The 21,371-nt window shown below is 40.7% G+C and overlaps 2 protein-coding genes across 2 annotated transcripts; both read right to left on the reverse strand.

Moving 5' to 3' along the window:
* Positions 1–6,867: 6,867 nt before the first annotated feature.
* LOC311252427 (4-galactosyl-N-acetylglucosaminide 3-alpha-L-fucosyltransferase 9-like) lies at positions 6,868–13,232 on the reverse strand. Its single transcript, XM_084345576.1, has 2 exons — positions 13,218–13,232; positions 6,868–8,848 (listed from the first exon to the last, which is right to left on the reverse strand). Exon 2 carries the CDS (start codon positions 8,839–8,841, stop codon positions 7,681–7,683), a length of 1,161 nt encoding a protein of 386 aa, XP_084201702.1. The 5' UTR covers positions 8,842–8,848; positions 13,218–13,232; the 3' UTR covers positions 6,868–7,680.
* A 5,521-nt stretch (positions 13,233–18,753) lies between these two features.
* Positions 18,754–20,412, reverse strand: LOC311252795 (4-galactosyl-N-acetylglucosaminide 3-alpha-L-fucosyltransferase 9-like; the record flags this gene model as incomplete). The annotated part of the gene is made up of 1 exon (XM_084346334.1): positions 18,754–20,412. The coding sequence occupies one exon, from the start codon at positions 20,410–20,412 to the stop codon at positions 19,255–19,257; it is 1,158 nt and encodes a 385-aa protein (XP_084202460.1). The 3' UTR covers positions 18,754–19,254.
* Positions 20,413–21,371: the final 959 nt, after the last annotated feature.

Here is a 21,371-nt window from a genome sequence, read left to right on the forward strand (position 1 = left end):
GAGTTACCAGTTCCGGCAAACCGAGCAGACAGCTATGCTCGGAGACCGACATGTATGACGTCATTGTAGGTATTGTCCAATGACACGCCTCGAAATTTCCCGGAGTTTAACTTTTTTTCCCTTTGTTTGCCGGTTACCATGGTTAGCATGGATCTGTTGTTTAACTCGCCGCTGCGGTTAAGCTACCGGCATCGGAGTACAGTACATCAACACTTTGCACACACATTGCTAATATAACTTTTGCGTATCAATCACTTTAAGAGGAGGTAAAATTAATCAAATTAACGGTCTATAAAGTTCGTTATTAAGCTTGATGAAAGGAAGAAAATGTATAATGTCCCGTCATCCCTTCTTTTGAAAACTTCAGTCTTCTGTAACATTAATGATGTCCTCAAAATGTCATTGTGAATTTTGCACATATTACCAATTTCCAACATCTGAGGTCCAGTGAGTTTTCTTTCCACCTGACAAAAATGATGAGCATAACGTCACAAAAATTAGCCACACACACTACACCTCTCTAACTACGTTTGCTAGCAAACACAACAATGGAGATGTTTTTGAAAAAGATGTTCCTGTAACCCCGTTTACAGACACAGGATGGAAGAAATGTGTTACTGCTGTGAGTGCTGTGGCAGAAGAGGCAGTGCTGAGGTTTTACCTTACAACCCAGCTTTGTTGTCATACTATATAGTGGTTGTTATGTGTATGGCTTTAGCTTGCAAAGAGACTGAAAATGGAAATTAGCTTTGAGATTATATATATATATGTATATATATCAAAGCTAATTTCCATTTTTTTGACAGGTGGAAAGAAAACAACTCACTGGACCTCAGATGTTGGAAATTGGTAATATTATGTGCAAAATTCACAATGACATTTTGAGGACATCATTAATGTAACAGAAGACTGAAGTTTTCAAAAGAAGGGATGTGTGTGCGTGCGTTTATTAATTGTCCTTTTAAATAAGTTAACTGTGAACCTCAAACTTCAGGAACCTGCTGCTATGCCAGCTAACTGTGGCTACCACGGAGACTGCTACAGCCACTTCACCAATGTCACAAACATAAAATGAGCCCAGAGAAGATTTGAAAAGGCATCTTTATTTCAGAAAGAGGCTGAAAAAGAGGGTCGAGTTAAATAAGAAAAGAATGCTCTTGTCAATGTGAATCTTGAACTTCAGCTGTGAATCTGTGAAGAAAAAGAATAGAAATTAGCATGAAAACACAATGACATTATGCACATTACATTTGAGAACCAAACTTTGTCTTTGACACAAGTTTATTACACTGCTTCTTAGAATTATGTGTGTGTGTGGGGGGGGGGGGATCAGATATAACAACTTTCTCGCTGGATGTTCCTGGTGTTTCCCCCTGAGCCCCCTGCAGCACATAAATGCACTAGCCCTATGACAATATGAATGAGATTCCTTCAGTTTAGGTTACAATGCCTGGTGCCACACACACACACACACACACACACACACACACACACACACACACACACACACACACAGAGAAGTCAATGGGACTCCAGATTGTAAAAATCTCTGAGGAAAACAATAAAAATCTCTGGAGACACCAGGCAGTTGTTTTTTAGTTTTTAGTGCAGACAGTTTATCTAAATAGTATTTTTTATTGTTTATTTATTTTTGTGTTTGGTTGAACAGCATTTCAAGAGTGCAATCTGTAAGACCTGGTGTTACATAAACGTCTTATAATAACACATGATAATGATAATATTTTCAAATTTCCAACTTTTAACATTGATCTTAAAGCCTTATGGAATCACTCCTTCTAAATTCTACTACTCCATTAATGACTCTGTTACCTATAGGGCCCTGCCATCAGTCAATGGTCAGGGTCAGGCCCCTGACACCAAAAAAACACGCTTGGGCACCGGTGGGCCGCTGGTGGGCCACCCTACCACCGGGCTTAACAAGTTTTCTGGGGGAAACCCTGGATTTTATTTCTTCCTTTAGGGGAGCAGAATATTTGTTGCACAGTTTGAACATGATGTTTTTAGATGTCCATATTAAGCAAAGTACGTCTATACAAATGATATGTATTATTAACATGAACAGGAGAAAAGACGGTATCGGATTGATATCGGTATCAGTATCGGACATGAAAAAGTTGTATCGAGCCATCCCTAGAAGAAATTGCCTGAGTCCTCTCCTTTCTTGCAGGTCACTTAAAAGTAGTGTCTGAAGCATGATGATATCAAATAAAATATCACACCAGCATCATTAATCTCTTTGTCGCAATGAGGTTGAAGCTTTACTGCCCCATTTCACCAGACTGCACACGTCAGTCACTTTCATTTTTGGTAGCTCTTCCAAGCACCAAGTGTAAAAAAAGAGCCATAGCGACCTAACGTCAGCATGTGGCTGGCTAACGTCGCTAACGGTTATCCACCCGGCCGTCATGTTGTTGTAATGTATTATAATAGGTTAACCTCATAGATTTAAATTGTGCTCAAACCTGACTGTTTCTTGAGTGTTTTCTTTCTTTCTTAAGATTATACTTCTTCTTTAAACTTAAGGGAAACGGCCAGCAGTACCAGGGTTAGAGAAGCCGTAAAATCCAAAGAGAACACAAAATTTGACTGTGTAACTTATGCTGCAGTTCATACATGCCCAACTCTTAACCCACATCACCTGAAGTTCTGAGGAAGCAAAGGAATGTTCACTGTGAACCTGTTTTCGTTAGTCAGACACACCTACGGATAAACCGGTTTGTTTTCATCAGTACCGGTTCACCCAATACGCACACTACGCACGTTGCGCAGGGCCCCGCAAACTAATAGAGGCACCGTGACAAAAGAAATAAAAACGTGACAACGTGACCGTCCGTCGTGCACGTGTCCCAGATTCCCAGCGCATCAGCCTAGCAAGACAGCGTGTAGCACGCCAGGATGAAGCGGAGTTATCCCTCGGGGGAATGAAAAAAGGAGGAAGAAACAACATGACAATGAACTGCGGGAACAGCAGTCAGGTAACTCTCCTCTCCGGGTGGGAGAGTGGGAGGGACTAGTCCGTGTTTGACCTACATTAACAGGGCGGTGAGCCCGGTGAACCCCGGTCTCCGTGTGCCTCTTGCTGGCTTCTATCATTTTAGTTGTAGTGTAGTTACAACTGCACTTATACAAAATGGAAAGTAATAGATAAATATTGACTAAGATTGAATTTTGTTTGCTTGGATAGCCCACAGGCAAATAAAGATGCAGATATCTTAGTGAATAAATAAAACTCATGAAATATTATGACAATGGTGCTAAATAAATAATAATTATAAAATAAATAATACTATAACTAATTACCTACATTTGAAGTATATGAAAATAAAACAAATGCAGTCAGTTGGGATGAGTGGAAGCACTGGGTGTCAGATGCGACTGTTGAACATTTTTTGAGTTCAGTTAGGTAGGCGCCTTAGCAGAATTTTGCCTAGGGCCCCATGGAGGTCTGAACCGGCTCTGGTTTTCATGGTTCAGAAATGTGTTTCAGTCAGTGTCCTGTCCAGAAAGCAGTTGCCCTGGATGAGACTATTTTCCCCATTACAGTGAATTGTTCTGGGTATGAATGAGCCGAAACAATCAAGAATTAAATAATGTGTTTTGAGTGAATAATATATACTTTATCACAGTCCTCCAAACTAAAATGCCAAAAAAGGTTGCTCGTCATTGCCAAAATAGCCAAACTATCAACAATATTAGCGTTTTCTGATCTAATGACCCTGTTGGCTGCATGATTTCATTTTAGCAACAGTATGGGTTGAGTTTGATTAAATTTATGCACAAAAAAATACTTGATAAAAGGTGCAATTTGTAAGAATTGTCTGCCTGTCAAATCCCTCAAACAAATAAGTGGCAGCATATCACCAGAGGAACCGCTAACTGCTGCTAATTGTAGCTGATGTTGGCTAGTTTGCTTGATTAGTTGTGCAGTTAGCAGTCAGGACTGGAAGCTCAGAGCTTTGGACCAGGATGGGCCAGGGATAGCTGGATAGCACGCTAACTTCAGCAGACATCTGTGCAACACAAGACATAGATGTCATAATTTCAGTTTAAAACTCTTGGAAGTTGTGGTTCAGAAAAACCAAGTCACATATTAGTTTGAACTCAGAAGCAATTCCAGAGAGATCATGTTAGCTTTAACTCACAGTCATTTTGAGGTAAATCTATTAGCTTTAGCATCAAATAATCGACATGACAATGTTCTGTTGAGCATCTAGTAGTTAAACTGTGAATATTCACCATATAGCAGATTGGCATCCGTTCAACAATTTAACGTCAGTTCAGCAACTGGTCATCAGCTTTGCAATTTAGCATCAAATAGTTAAACGTTTAGCTTATCCAAGGGAGTTTCAGACTGTTTATTGCAAGGCTGTTGCAGTCTGCTTTTCAGAGAATCAACACCAGGGTCTTTGGTCTGAGTGTTTTATATATGGCTTACCAAACTTCAAAAAAAAGAAAGAAAAGGGGCTTCTAGTAAGGCTGTGTGGTCTAGCTTATTAGCATCCTGTGACAGCAGAAATGTCACAGGATGTAAAGATCACAGAACATTCTACACTACGTGAGAGACAATAATGGTGGACAGGATGGTGGTCAAGTGTGGTCTGCAACCGCTGTTGCATCGGCTGCTGTCAGCATGAAGTGCAAAATGTCTGAGTTGGAAACAGTGTTCTTCAAAGCAGTTTAGTTTGTGTTCATTTTCCTTTCTTTGTTATTTGTTCTCTTGTGTAGCAAAGTTCAGTGGAGCTTTGAGTGGTGAGCGTTGGCCATATTCCATGCAAATCTCTCAACAAATAAAAAACAAACAAGATAGTTTTGTTGCCTAAACCAACCAATTAGTTTGTGGCCTAACCAAGTAGTTTTAGTGCTTGAACCTAACCACATAGTTTTGGTGCCCAAAGGTAATCAAGCCGTTTTCTTGCCTAAAGTAAACAAAGTAATTTTGTTGCCTAAAACTTACCAAGAAATTTTGATGCCTAAACCTAACCAACCTAATTTTTCCTGCCTAAAGTTAGCCTTGTAGTTTTGGTACCTGAACCTAACCAAAGTGACACTGAAAACTTACCTCCAGTTACATCTATCCATGCAGACGAGCTTTGAAATAATGCTTCAACACTTTGATCAATGGCAACGAAATTCCATCCACCTCCATTTTATTAAAGGTTGCCGCAGCCATGGAAAAGTACATAAAAATCAATTATATGACACAACATTGTATGACAAAGAACATTGTTGTAAATTACAGTACCTGAAATAACAACAACAGAGAAAACAATTAAGGATATGTGCAACTACAAACCACAACCACAGAATCCAAGGTTACATTCACTGCAGACTTTCTGTTACATTTCAGGAACATCACAGTTGGCTGCATTATCTCCTTCACCGAATAAGTAAATCAAAGCTACAATATGTAGAATCCCCTTGCTACAGTATAGGTCACATAATCCATAACATTACCCGTCATTTATTCAGAAAACCAATACAGTATATATTTCAAAAATTCCCCTCAGCCACCCTCCCTGAACAAACTTTGGCAGCTGTTGTTCTCAGAGAACATTTCACAAACACAAGTGCACATTTTCACAGCCAGACCTCTATACTCTGCCCAGATATTTGACCGTGTGTTAGATGGATCAGAATTAACTCCTTTACAATACATCAAACCTCCTGTAAGGTAATCATTTAAAAGAAGAAAGAAAAAAGTGAATCACTGCCGACATTCAAATGTCTTCATGGAGTGGATGGATCCTTAAGTTTCTATAAGTATGACAGGAAAGGTTCCCATTTCAAGTAAAAATAACATTGAACTTTTGCGCATGACACTGAGTGACAGAGGCCTATCAGCATTGACATTCGCACTGACGTCATGACTTTAACGTTGCTGATGTCTGCATATTCATGAACTGCAATGGAGGAGAGGATAATAATCACTATAATAATCACTAATCGTGGCCGTTTACTGAATCCCAGAGTTGTACAATAACACATCTACTTGTATTGAGACCAAACAATGACAGTGGCCAAGCATCTCCTTCAACTTCTGTTACACTTCTGTATTTAACTGGGTTTTTTTTGGCTTTATTTCTGAAACAAGTATGCAGGAAATACATTCATTAGTATTGGAGAAGAAAGTGCGAGTTTTAGATTAAGAGCAGCAGACTTTGAGCTCACCGTCCTACCTGACCAGCTGGATTGCCCAAGATCCAGTTTGGATTTAAGGCTGCGACTGGCTAATGTCCGTTTGCAGGAAAATGAAGCGGACAAATGGGACTCAAACGACCAAGCAACAGGAAAACCAAAGTCTGTTGTAACCACATCTTTACAGAGACCTGTCCCTGCCACAAAATTTGAGCCATTGCACTTCACTGGCACTTTTCTCAACCCAACCAGTCGAGGCAGATGGCCGCCCACCACTGAGTCCGGCTCTGCTCGAGGTTTCTCACCACTGTCACCAAGTGCTTGCTCATGGGGGAAATGTTGGGTCTCTGTAAATAAATTATTCATATCTTATTATCAGAAATCTTTCCTTAAAATCAACCCCGTGAAAAGCTTTATACTGTTTGAGTCCCAGTCTCACACTAAGCTACTGTGCCAGATGGTTTGTTACATGGAAGTTGTCTTTGGAAACTGTTTACAGATATTTACATTTAAAGTGAACCCTTCTTTTGAGACAATTTTTGATCTTGTTATTGGTCCCTAATTCCACGGTGGTGCCCCGTTTTAACGATTTCCAAATTAAATTTATTAACTTTTATTCATTTAATTTAGTGATTTATCATCAATAATTATGAATTTCTAATGACCACACCTGAGAGGCATTTAAAAAAAAAAAAAAACTTGGTAGGTGATTGGACAAAAAACATCTCTCTATCAGCGTCTATGTCAGACAACTAATCAGATCAACGGTAGGACAGCGCTATCATCGCAGCCTGTTGGGAAATCATCATCAGCCAGTCAGGAGAGGAGCAAAAACATCTTTCCAGAGAAAATCCTTCAGTGCTGTTGTTTGTTCGTCTCCATGAAAAAAATGTCTCTAGGTCTGATATCACCGATGCTATAACAGCTTTTATGATATGACGAGAAGCAGCCATTGTTGTTTTCACAACAGTCACTCCTCTTGCTGTCGTCGGACCTAAATCACGCCTGTAGCTACCAGTAGTTCCCTGAGAGGACACTGATTGGCCCGAACAATTGTAGTTTGACAAGCCGGAAGTCTGGAACAATGGATTTGTGAGATCCAGCTGCCTTGGGGGACAAGTCTAATATATAATGCACAAAAAGGACCTTCTTGGGTGGTTTTGACCATTGTTTTTCAGTCAGAGCCACACCAAGGTTATCCTAGTTTTAAACCTGACATTAGAAGAGAGTATAATACAAAGATCAGTTCTCAGGTAGAGTGAGTTTTATAAACAGTTTAGCAGGTGCAGATCAGGACAATATATCGCAGTTTTGTTTGTCGAAAACAGGGATATGCCAAGACTGTCACTGAAGAATTTCTGTATCTGCATTGAGGATGAATGAGGATTTAGGTAAAGAAGTCAATCCAAGGTACAACATGTAGATTTTTGATTGTGATTGATCATAACATCTTTAAAATGATTCCCATGGCATTCGGTTTTGTGTGTAGAAAACTGAGCAAAATGCTTCTTTTTGTTGTTTGAGTTAGCCCCAGAACCATTTATTAAGATCATGAAAGGCTTGATACCCTTTGTTATGCTGTAGGTACCTACAGGTTTCGCAAGCATGTGTCCTGCCAAGCTTAGCCCTTTGCACTTTATACCTCTTGGTCCAATCAAAGTATCGCATGTACTCAGAGTTGTTGGTGTCGAGGTACAGTAGCCTGTCTGCCAGCTCCTTTGGAGTGGAAAAGTCATCGACATGAATGAAAGAATCTCCTGGGATGTGGTCCTCATAGCTTTGTCTTGAATGGCCCAAAACTACTGGTACAGTACCGAGGATCATTGGCTTGTATACCTTCTCTGTGATGTAGTCTTTGTAAACTGAGTTTTCAAAGGAGAGGTAGAATTTACAACTAGAAACTACATTTGTATACTCTTTGTAACTTAGTTCATGGTCAAATGCCCCTCCATAAGTGTGAATCTTGATGTGTTCTTTCAGTTCATTGTAGAACTGAACTCTCCTAAAATGTTCTTTCCAGTTGCTCACAATCCAACAGACCAACTTGTCCTTTACTGGCAATTTGAACCTTTCATCTTCAGGTGTCACAGGCTCCAGGCGCCCATAGGGCACAGGAATATTTGAATCAAGTCGATAGTTGCATGTCAGGTTAAATAAGTTATTAATCTCAGGGATTGGATCAAAGCTTGCAGGCGGCTCCATATTGAACCACACCCATTTCTGAAACCATGGACGTGGCTTTTTTGGTAAGCTTTCCATCTTTCCATTTCTATAAATGTCCCTGTAGTGGATGAGAACCCCGTGGGCTTTGTCGTAAAGGGTCTTGTCATCAGTCAAGTGGCATTTTTTGATGTGGAAATCGCTGCAAGTCAGATCAAACTTGTGACCAAACGGCCACATCCAGATCAATACGATGGTGTCAGGCTCAGTGTCCACTGCTGCAGCCTGGATCTCCTGGGTGTGATTGTGGTGCAGCTTTGTGGAACAGTTTGATTCTCCAGCTACACACACAACTGGAGGACAGGATTGACGGCCTCTCTCCACAAAAATATTAAAACTAGGGAACTTCATTTCAAAGTTGTTATATGTGAAGAAAAGAGTGACAAAACACAACACCATGAAGCTGCTGAAGACAAATGGGCGTAGAGTTGTCCTCTGGCATGGGGAGGATCGTGAGGACGACATGGCTCACCTTTGGAGAGAGAATAGATCCATTAATTGTAGAAAGAACTTTTGATAAGGCAGTTAACTGTGTCATCATTTACATAGGATGTGGTTCAGTTTAGCATCGCACTGCTGTTGTTTCTGGCATAGTGTAAAAACACAGCGCTGCTCTTACAACAATTCAAACAATATGCTGGACTCCATACAAATACACTTCACTTGACCATACTGAATACTTAGTTAACTCTACCAAATGTAATTTCGACTGCCATTTGCTTCATTATAAGCATCTGGTCACACACCGAAACAGTCCAACATGGAGCAGAGGAGATGCAAGTATAAGTCACCCAAGTGACAGTCGATATGGAGTGACTCTTAGAAAAACAAGAGACATTTGTAGAAAGAAACACATTAAAAAGCAGGGGGTAAACAGATAATTAGAATAGAGCCATAACTACAATAAAATGTTCTTTCAGATAAAAAATCTGGTCGTTTTTTATTTTTTTAAATTTTTTTAAATTTTTTTATTTTATGTTGTTTGATTCTGTATCATTACCTCACACTTAGAGGTAATAGGAGCTCTCAGTTACAAGCTTTTGCCCTCAACACATAAAAATACATGAAAGATTGAACACATGCCAGCAGGGCCTGAAGTTAACTTTTTTTGCCACAGTGGTTTTTTACCAGCCAACATTTTTTGTGCCTAAAATAAAGGTGAACGACTCAGAAAATGCTTCTTGAACTTGTACAGAATACACACTATGGTCTACGATTTGAAAGATTTGTCATTATTATTAACATCATTTAGATGGTGGTTATGGCCCAATAGTACGACCTACACAATGTGAAAAGTAAAAGGAACCAAATAAATCCATTCCCTCTAGCGCCTGTAAAACTGAAAAGAAATTGACCAATTGGATCAATTTTCCCATCCAATCCCCTCGCTCACTCTCCTGCTCACGTTTGGTCCCGACCCACTTCCTCTTTTGAAACTACAAGCGGACAAGAGGTTTGTTTTGCCCTGAGCAGTTCAGCTGCCTCTGCTTGCCCCACTGACAAAGAGTCAAAGAAAGAAAGTCTGTCACTGAAAAGACAAAAAGCGGAGATGTGAAACAAAGAGGGCTCAAACCAGAGTAAACATTGGGTCATCATTTGAACGGTGGCGAAAGGCCCGAAGATATGGACCTGAAAAGCGTTGCTGATACAGCCGAGTTTCTGTTGAACAGGTAATCTTTCGTCTTTATTGTGGATGTTGTGACACAGATAACTTTCATGCCGATGCTGGTTTATGACTGTGAAAGCTGCCGATAGTTTGTTTCTGTGTTATTAGACGGTGTCGAGACAATTTCTGTCTCTGCAGTATTGTCAACACTTGTTTATTTGTTCGACGGAGACGTCAGCCTCTATTTTAGCATTGTAAGCTAGCAACAAGCTAACATTGCTATCATGTTTACACAAATCAGCCTATTTATTTGCTCGTGGCAGCTAAATGAAGCAGCAAGTAAGATGAATGAAGGGATGAATGAAACCCCAACGTGAAGCGGAGGGGTTTCGAATTTATTTCCGGATTTTTTACTTTATTTGTCCAGATTTTTTTCTCCATAACAACCTCTCGCCCGGTCACTACTCAACTGTTTTGCTAACCCTCCTCCCGGTCTTGTCCATTTGTTTTCAACGAAGCTTCTGCTAAATCAATATGATGGATTATCATAAACGCGCTACGATGTGTGTATTTGTGTGTCTTATCTGTCATAACCAAGACATTACGGTATACGGGCACGTTTGTGTCGCGGTCTGGTGCTACTCAGACTACAGCTGGGACACAGCTGGTCCGAGGCTCATGAAGGTTTAATTTTCAGCCACAATGTGGAAGCGATCGTTGTGATTAAAGCAGACGGCAGCATCTGTTAGTCTCTTGGCCCTCAATAATTTTTAGAAGTGGCCAACTTAGCTGTTGATAAATAGTAACTTATTACGTAGCTGTAGCGTAACGTAGCTGTAACATGCTAATGACGTTACGCTAGCTTGGCTGTGGAGCTCAGCTGTGGACATTGTAATGACTTACAAGATTTACGTGAGTTTAACGTGCATTGTAATAACTTTACCTGTGAATCCAACATCATTACTCCGCATTCAAAGCTGGCGTTATATTTGGTTTCTGCCGGCCGGCTTGTTGCTCTTGTTGCGGGAGGGGGTGTGTCTCGGGAGGCTCCGAGGGGAGAGCGATACAAGCTCTGAGGGGAGGGGTGTGTGTGTTGGGGGGATGCTTTTTTCAAATCTTTCTCAGATCGTAGACCAGAGCTTTAAAGTGCTGTCGAGTTATTAACCAACTTAAGCCTAATTTATACTACTGCGCAAAGTGCTGTACATGGACACGGAGAGCCCTCTCCGTCGCCGGAGAGCCTGTCGGAGACCCTCTAAGGACTCCCCGGGCGCATAAAAAATATTTTTTAAACGTCCGTCACTCTGTTGAGGGGAAACGGAGACGGCAAGGGCTGCGATTGGTCCTCTAAAAACACAATTTCCGGAATTACTTTTGAAAGAGTTTGACCGGTTCGAAATTAAGACGAGAATGAATCCGATCGAAGAACGCCTAGCCGAAGAAATTAGAAAATACGAGAACCTCCTTAAAGACATCGGGCGGGAAATTGCATTGCGTAACCGGCACCACGACGGAGAACTGCAAAGGCTTGAGGGGTCTCAGTGGTTATGGAGTCGGATTACGTATTACGTAGCAGGAGTATTATATTCGACCCTTTAATCTCATTAATGACTAGACCTACATAATGACTTACAGCTGTATCTGACCTGGTGTAGCAGGCATTTAGGATAGAAAATAACAGAAATACAAACAGCCAATCATCTCACTGATGGTCTCATTTATTTAGTTAACACCCAACTGTAATCCATTAGTCACTGTTTCTTTGTCACTGTAGTGTCATTACATATCCAAGTTTGACATTTTTTTGAATTTTAGATTAACTGTTAACATTACATTTATATGAAAAGACTCTTTAAGTTTGTACATATTGAGTTCATGTTGCTTTTCAAGACAAGAGTTTAATATTTTGACCATTTTGACTAAATAACATTTAGATAAACAACAACAATAACAATCGTAATAATTAACAGAAACCGTATTAGACTGTAATGTCAAGGTCAAGCAATGATTGAAAAACCCTGTCACAGAGCATAGACTGAGGGCGCTGAGTCCTCAAAAGAGGAGGAGCAGACAACCCCCCCCCCCTCTCTGGTTTGATTTCGCTTTCTCCGAGCCATACATCCTGACAGTGCATTTCTTCTGTTGTGACGTCGTAGACCAGCCAGTCGCGAACCTTGCCATCCATGCTTACTTTCCACTTCGTATTAAAACGTCTTTTTAAAAAAAATTTTTAATCGTCCTCCTTTTGTTGGTCTGTTACAGCCGGCCTCTTCACGCCAGCAATATGCCGCCACATTTTGGTTTTAAAATCCAAGAAAATGGCGAGCCGGGGCTTGCTTAACAACACACAACAACACACATAGGCTACCTGATTGGTAAACAACACAACACTTGCCAATGTTTTCAGAGAAAAGAAATGAAACACGGCAACTGCTTTGAGCGACCGAGCGACACAAAAACACAAGAGGGATCTGCCTGCACTAGTGATTCGAAGCTTTGACACTCACAGTAGGATGTAAATACTGGTGTGTATCTATCGCGAGTCTCGTTCATCTTGTCTGGCGCGGCTTCCGTAGGGCAACGCTGTGAGGGAGACTCGCGTGAGCGCGCCTCCAGGCAAATGTAGCATACTGACTGTTTAGGCTAGAAAAATGTACTAAATGACGTCGTTTTGAGTAAACTCTGGATGTCACATCTTCAGGACATTTGGATTGCAGCGGATGAGAAGTATGGAAGAATATTAGGGTAGTTTTATGGACCTTTTCCACTCGGGCACAATTGACGCTCGTTATATGGATTATACTGCATGAAATTAATACAAACTAAAATTTATTTATTTTTTATTTTTTTTGCGGGTGCTAATGCCGCCCCTCCACAAATGCCCATATTGCCCATATGAGTAACCGCCCCTGACTCTATGGTAGGTGGAGAAGGTTGAATTGAAGTTTTGTCATTAAATGAGCTTTGGGGTGTTTCCACCTGTGTATCATGCGTATCTATCCTCATCCTCAGTAATTTTGGTACAACTTTGGTGTTAATTATAGCTCTCCCCAAAAGCAGGTCTTGTGGAAAGCAATGTGTGCTGTGTTACTTTCCTGACATTAATATGTTACGCTTACTCGATTCACACAGATAATGCATTCTCCAGAAAGTAGAAATGTCAAAAGTATCCTGTTGAAAATGTAAAAAATAGTATTAAATTTAAGTCTTTTAATGGGTAAGATTAAGAGCTTACCTTGGTCTGCTCTCCACTGCAGCTGGGATATGTATGCCAGCCTTGTCTTTTAATCAAATATATACATGCAGCAAAACCGGTCTGTCACTCTATCATGAGGAAGTGGTGTGCAGTTGTTAAGCAACATGTTTGTACAGTATGTCTGTATTGCTCAGCTTCAGGCAAATTCCACCAACACCAGACTCTTGCTGAAGTACACAGACCTCTGTTGCCTTGTACACACCAAACTGGTCAGCTGTAACTAACTCTCTCTTCATCTTCATCCAAAAACTCCAGGAAGAAACTAGGTCGGTATTGGTCCGATATTGGTCAAAATTTCAGGATCGACCATCGAAAAAAAACAACTATAGCCCGTCCGATCCGATACCTAATCCCAAATGCTCAACTTCACTTTCCACGACATGCCGTAAGACACTATCGCCTCAGCAACAGCAGTTGCGCGACGTCCGAAGTGCTGTTGCACAATGTGCGACGTGCTGTTGCGTGGCGTGCCGTAAACCGGCAGCCACTGCAGCATGTATAAACAGAACGTCGTGAGTGACAGCCTAGCGATTTTATCATGTCAGCTGTGTGGAATTACTTTGCGCACAAGCAGGGTTTCCCCCAGTGTATTATAAGCCTTACTTGCCCCCCCCCCGGCACTCCATCGACACGTGATCAGGTGTCTTTTTCATCACCTGACAACGTCACAACTTCGTCGCGCAGAACGGGACATGTCACGGACATCATGCTCATCAGACCGCTGCTTCGCCAGCTGACCGAGAGGAACGCAGGAAGTCGACGTCGATCTCGTAGCCGTTAACGTGAGCCCAGCCGTGGCTCTAGAGGCTCAGCCAGCTGCTGCAGCGGCCAGTAGCTGTTAGCTGTTAGCACGTCGTCCCCTGCAGCATCAGAGCTCTGGACTTCTGTGAGCCGAGGTGCTTTCACCAGATGTGAAAATGACCCAGTGTTTCATTTTTCAGCTCGTACAGTTCGCGTTTACACACGTTTGTTTTCTCTGGTCCAAACAGTAGATTACAGAGTATCTTTGGTAGATCCGTGATTGTCACGTTTCCATGACGACTGACTGGAAAAAGACGCGTGGTCACGTTTACGTGACTCCAGATTGTAAAAATCTCTGAGGAAAAAAATAAGGAGACACCAGGCAGTTGTTTTTTAGTTTTTAGTGCAGACAGTTGATATTATTTATCTAAATAATATTTTTTATTGTTTATTTATTTTTGTGGTTGGTTGAACAGCATTTCAAGAGTGCAAGCTGTAAGACCTGGTGTTACATAAATGTCTTCTAATAACACATGATAATGATAATATTTTCAAATTTCCAGTCAACTTTTAACATCACTCCTTCTAAGTTCTACTACTCCATTAATGACTCTGTTGCCTATAGGGCCCTGCCATCAGTCAATGGTCAGGGTCAGGCCCCTGACACAAAAAAACACGCTTGGGCACTGGTGGGCCACCGTACCACCGGGCTTAACAAATTTTCTGGGGGATTTTATTTTATTTTTATAGATTTTATTTCTTCCTTCATGGGAGCAGAATATTTGTTGCAGTTTGAACGTGATGTTTTTAGATGTAGTTTTGGTACCTGAACCTAACCAAAGTGACACTGAAAACTTACCTCCAGTTACAGTTGAGGGGTTTAACAGTATAATCAACAAGCATGCTCCACTAAAAAAGTACAGAGTGAAAGGCCGCAACAATGCTTGGTTCACACCAGACTTATCAGATCTCCTGCATAAACGGAACCTAGCATGGGCAAAAGCCAGAAAATCTAAACAGAACTCTGACTGGCTGGTTTTCAGAAAGGCCAAAGCCGATTATTTTCTTTCCCAAACATCAGATAATCTGAACAACCCCTCAAAATTTTGGAAAATTATTAAATCATTATCAGAAAATGATAATAAAGGCTTGGAGCTTCCCCCATGCATTGTGAATAATGAAGGAAAAGTTACAGACAAGGCCAAAATGCTCGATTGTTTTAATGAGCATTTTATAGCCCCTGGGTTTTTATTTGAGTCCTCCTGTCCTCAGCATAACTGTTCTTCTACAGAAGAGTCTGTTGGCCAGGATCCATCAAATCAGACTTTTACAGTTTCTGAGGTACATAAAGCCCTCAAGCTTTTTGTTACAACTAAAGCTGCAGTCCCTGATAAACCGGACCCTTAATTTTTAAAGTTAGCAGCAAATTTTATTGCCACTCCTTCAACTCACATTTTTAATCTATGCTTAACCACAAAGGTAATTCCTCGTATCTGGAAGTCAGCCTTTGTTGTTCCCCTGCTTAAAGGGGGTGACCCCACTATTTTAAATAACTACAGGCCCATCTCAAAATTGTCTGTCCTGGCAAAGGTTTTGGAATCCTGTTAGTGATCAACTAAAGAATTTTTTATATAGTAATAATGTTTTATCCAAATTTCAATCTGGTTTTAGAAAAATGCATAGCACAACAACAGCAGCTCTTAAAGTTTTAAATGATTTTATTGAATCTATGGATAACAAGCAGCATTGTGCAGCCCTATTTATTGATCTCTCTAAGGCATTTGACACAGTGGACCACTTTGTGCTTAAGCATAGACTATCTAAAGCTGGACTGTCTCAAAAAACTGTCAGTTGGTTTGCTAATTACCTTACAGACAGGACACAGTGTGTGCAGGTGGAGGGCTGCACCTCTAGCTCGCTCACTATAAGTAAAGGTGTACCCCAGGGATCAGTCCTGGGGCTACTCCTATTCATTTTGTATATCAATGACATTGCTCATAATGTGTCAAATGGGAAATCACACTTTTATGCTGATGACACTGTACTCTACAGTTCAGCACCCACTCCCAGTTACAACTTGCTTTTAACGTGGTTTGTTTTAAATGCTGACAAAACTAAAGTCATGCTGTTCTCAAACACAAAGTCGAAACCACAAAATCTGCCCTCAATCCTCTCCTCTCAGGGCTTGAAAATTGAGTGTGTATCAAATTACAGATATCTTGGGATACTAATTGATGAATCCCTCTCTTTCACAAATCATATCCAGCAACTGGTAAAAAGACTGAAACTGAAACTGGGTTTTTACTTTAGGATTAAATCCTGTCTTTCTTTTAAATCAAAAAAGAGACTGGTTGCTGCCACTTTTATGTCTGTTTTGGACTATGGTGATGTTGTTTATATGCTAGCCTCGTCTCAAAGCTTACATGCTCTTGACACCGTGTATCATGGAGCTCTGAGGTTCATCACTGGTTTTAAAGCACGTACTCATCACTGCACACTGTACGAACGGGTTGGATGGTCCTCCTTATCAAGGCGTAGACTGAGACATATGCATATTCTCATTTACAAGGCAATCTTAGGTTTAGTCCCTTCTTACCTTATGTCCTACATTACCCAAAGTAATGCTGGGACTTACAATCTTCGGTCACAGGATCTTTGCTTGCTGTCTGTCCCAAGAGTCAGAACTGAGCTGGGTAAGACAGCGTTCAGGTTTGCTGCTCCCTCTGCCTGGAACATGTTACAAAAAACTTTGAAACTAAATAAGATGGTCTCATTGAACACCTTTAAAGGTAAATTGGATGACTTGGAGGCTGTAAACTCTAGCTGCAGATGTTTTGCCTGACGCTTTTATTATTTTAGCTTATCTTAAATGTTTGCTGTTTTGGATGCTAAGTGTTATTAATGTTTATGTCCATTTTGTCTTTGTGTGTATGTATGTCTATGCTGCTGCCTGTCTTGGCCAGGACACTCTTGTAAAAGAGATTTTTAATCTCAATGAGTCTATTCCTGGTTAAATGAAGGTTAAATAAAAATAAAAATAAAAATCTATCCATGCAGACGAGCTTTGAAATAATGCTTCAACACTTTGATCAATGGCAACGAAATTCCATCCACCTCCATTTTATTAAAGGTTGTAGCAGCCATGGAAAAGTACATAAAAATCAATTATGACACAACATTGTATGACAAAGAACATTGTTGTAAATTACAGTACCTGAAATAACAACAACAGAGAAAATAATTAAGGATATGTGCAACTACAAACCACAACCACAGAATCCAAGGTTACATTCACTGCAGACTTTCTGTTACATTTTAGGAACATCACAGTTGGCTGCATTATCTCCTTCACCGAATAAGTAAATCAAAGCTACACTATGTAGAATCCCCTTGCTACAGTATAGGTCACATAATCCATTACATTACCCGTCATTTATTCAGAAAACCAATACAGTATATATTTCAAAAATTCCCCTCAGCCACCCTCCCTGAACAAACTTTGGCAGCTGTTGTTCTCAGAGAACATTTTACAAACACAAGTGCACATTTTCACAGCCAGACCTCTATACTCTTCCCAGGTATTTGACCGTGTGTTAGATGGATCAGAATAAACTCATTTACAATACATCAAACATCCTGTGAGGTAATCATTTAAAAGAAGAAAGAAAAAAGCGAATCAGCGCCTACATTCAAATGCCTTCATGGAGTGGATGGATCCTTAAGTTTCTATAAGTATGACAGGAAAGGTTCCCATTTCAAGTAAAAATAACATTGAACTTTTGCGCATGACACTGTGTGACAGAGGCCTATCAGCATTGACATTCGCACTGACGTCATGACTTTAACGTTGCTGATGTCTGCATATTCATGAACTGCAATGGAGGAGAGGATAATAATCACTATAATAATCACTAATCGTGGCCATTTACTGAATCCCAGAGTTGTACAATAACACATCTACTTGTATTGAGACCAAACAATGACAGTGGCCAAGCATCTCCTTCAACTTCTGTTACACTTCTGTATTTAACTGGGTTTTTTTTTGGCTTTATTTCTGAAACAAGTATGCAGGAAATACATTCATTAGTATTGGAGAAGAAAGTGCGAGTTTTAGATTAAGAGCAGCAGACTTTGAGCTCACCGTCCTACCTGACCAGCTGGATTGCCCAAGATCCAGTTTGGATTTAAGGCTGCGACTGGCTAATGTCCGTTTGCAGGAACATGAAGCGGACTAATGGGACTCAGAGACCAAGCAACAGGAAAACCAAAGCCTGTTGTAACCACATCTTTACAGAGACCTGTCCCTGCCACAAAATTTAAGCCATTGCACTTCACTGGCACTTCTCTCAACCCAACCAGTCGAGGCAGATGGCCGCCCACCACTGAGTCCGGCTCTGCTCGAGGTTTCTCACCACTGTCACCAAGTGCTTGCTCATGGGGGAAATGTTGGGTCTCTGTAAATAAATTATTCATATCTTATTATCAGAAAGCTTTCCATAAAATCAACCCTGTGAAAAGCTTTATACTGTTTGAGTCCCAGTCTCACACTAAGCTGCTGTGCCAGATGGTTTGTTACATGCAACCATTTGGAAAGTTGTCTTTGGAAACTGTTTAGAAAAAGAGAGGCACTTTTAAAAAAACAAAAACTTGGCAGGTGATTGGACAAAAACCATCTGTCTATCAGCATCTATGTCAGACAACTAATCAGATCAACGGTAGGACAGCGATATCATCGCAGCCTGTTGGGAAATCATCATCAGCCAGTCAGGAGAGGAGCAAAAACATCTTTCCAGAGAAAATCCTTCAGTGCTGTTGTTTGTTCGTCTCCATGAAAAAATACTCTCTAGGTCTGATATCACCGATGCTATAGCAGCTTTAATGATATGATGAGAAGCAGTCATTGTTGTTTTCAAATGAACAGTCATTTTTCTTGCTGTCGTCGGACCTAAATCACGCCTGTAGCTACCAGTAGTTCCCTGAGAGGACGCTGATTGGTCCGAACAATTGTAGTTTGACAAGCCGGAAGTCTGGAACAATGGATTAGTCTAGTATACAATGACACGAAAAGGACCTTCTTGGGTGCTTTTGTCCATTGTTTTTCAGTCAGAGCCACACCAAGGTTGTCCTAGTTTTAGATCTGACATTAGAAGAGAGTATAATACAGAAATCAGTTTTCTTTATCATCAAAGCTAGAGTGAGTTTTATAAACAATTTAGCAGGTGCAGATCAGGAAAAAAATATCGCAGTTCTGTTTGTAGAAAACAGGGATATTCTGCTAGCCCCAGTACCATTTATTAAGATCATGAAAGGCTTGATACCCTTTGTTATGCTGTAGGTACCTACAGGTTTTGCAAGCATGTTCCCAGCCAATCGAAGCCCCTTGCACTTTAAACCTGTTGGTCCAATCAAAATATCCCATGTACTCAGAGTTGTTGGTGTCGAGGTACAGTAGCCTCTCTGCCAGCTCCTTTGGAGTGGAAAAGTCATCGACATGAATGAAAGAATCTCCTGGGATGTGGTCCTCATAACTTTGTCTTGTAGGGCCCAGAACTACTGGTACACTACCGAGCCTCATTGGCTTGTATAACTTCTCTGTGATGTAGTCTTTGTAAACTGAGTTTTCAAAGGAGAGGTAGAATTTACAACTAGAAACTATCTTTGAATAGTCTTCTTCACTTAGTTCATGGTCAAATGCCTTTCCATAAGTGTGAATCTTGACGTGTTCTTTCAGTTCATTGTAGAACTGGACTCTCCTAAACTGTGCATTCCAGTTGGTCACAATCCAACAGACCAACTTGTCCTTTACTGGCAATTTGAACCTTTCATCTTCAGGTGTCACAGGCTCCAGGCGCCCATAGGGCACAGGAATATTTGAATCAAGTCGATAGTTGCATGTCAGGTTAAATAAGTGATCAAGCTCACTCATTTGACCTGAGTTTGCAGGCGACTCCATATTGAACCACACCCATTTCTGAAACCATGGACGTGGCTCTTTTGGCAAGTTTTCCACATTTCCATGAATGGACCTTTGGTGGAAGAGAACCCCGTGGGCTTTGTCGTAAAGGGTCTTGTCATCAGTCAAGTGGCATTTTTTGATGTGGAAATCACTGCAACTCAGATCAAACTTGAAACCAAATGGCCACATCCAGATCAATACGATGGTGTCAGGCTCAGTGTCCACTGCTGCAGCCTGGATCTCCTGGGTGTGGTTGTGGTGCAGCTCTGTGGAACAGTTTGAGTCTCCAGCTACACACACAACTGGAGGACAGGATTGACGGCCTCTGTCCACAAAAATGTTAGGGAAACTAGGGAACTTCATTTCAAAGTCGTTATATGTGAAGAAAAGAGTGACAAAACACAACACCATGAAGCTGCTGAAGACAAATGGGCGTAGAGTTGTCCTCTGGCATGGGGAGGATCGTGAGGACGACATGGCTCACCTTTGGAGAGAGAATAGATCCATTAATTGTAGAAAGAACTTTTGATACGGCAGTTAACTGTGTCATCATTTACATAGGATGTGGTTCAGTTCATTATCGCGCTGCTGTTGTTTCTGGCATAGTGTAAATACACAGCGCTGCTCTGACAACAATTCAAACAATATGCTGGACTCCATACAAATACACTTTACTTGACCATACTGAATACTTAGTTAACTCTACCAAATGTAATTTCGACTGCCATTTGCTTCATTATAAGCATCTGGTCATACACTGAAACAGTCCAACATGGAGCAGAGGATACGCAAGTATAAGTCACCCAAGTGACAGTCGATATGGAGTGACTCTTAGAAAAACGAGACATTTGTAGAAAGAAACACATTAAAAAGCAAGGGGGTAAACAGATAATTACAATAAAATGTTCTTTCAAATCAAAAATCTTTTTGGGGATTTTTTAAATTTTTTATTTTATGTTGTTTGATTCTGTGTCATTACCTCACACTCAGAGGTAATAGGAGCTCTCAGTTGCAAGCTTTTGCCCTCAACACATAAAAACACATGAAAGATTGAACACATGCCAGCAGGGCCTGAAGTTAACTTTCTTGGCCACAAGCCACAGTGGTTTTTTACCAGCCACCAGTTTTTGTGCCTAAAATAAAGGTGAATGACTCAGAAAATGCATAAGAATCGTTCTTGAACTTGTACAGAATACACATTAAAGTGCTGTCGAGTTATTAACCAACTTAATCTCATTAATGACTAGACCTACATAATGACTTACAGCTGTATCTGACCTGGTGTGGCAGGCATTTAGGATAGAAAATAACAGTAGTGTATACATATCCAAGTTCGACATTTTTTTGAATTTTAGATTAACTGTTAACATTACATTTATATGAAAAGACTCTAAGTTTGTACATATTGAGTTTATGTTGCTTTTCAAGACAAGAGT

Source organism: Pagrus pagrus (assembly GCF_965226575.1).
Source record: "Pagrus pagrus genome assembly, chromosome: 23".
In the NCBI taxonomy this organism is placed as follows: domain Eukaryota; kingdom Metazoa; phylum Chordata; class Actinopteri; order Spariformes; family Sparidae; genus Pagrus; species Pagrus pagrus.

Excerpts from the sequence above, each read along its gene's own strand:
- LOC311252427 (XM_084345576.1), bottom strand. The coding sequence starts at position 8,841 with ATGTCGTCCTCACGATCCTCCCCATGCCAGAGGACAACTCTACGCCCA.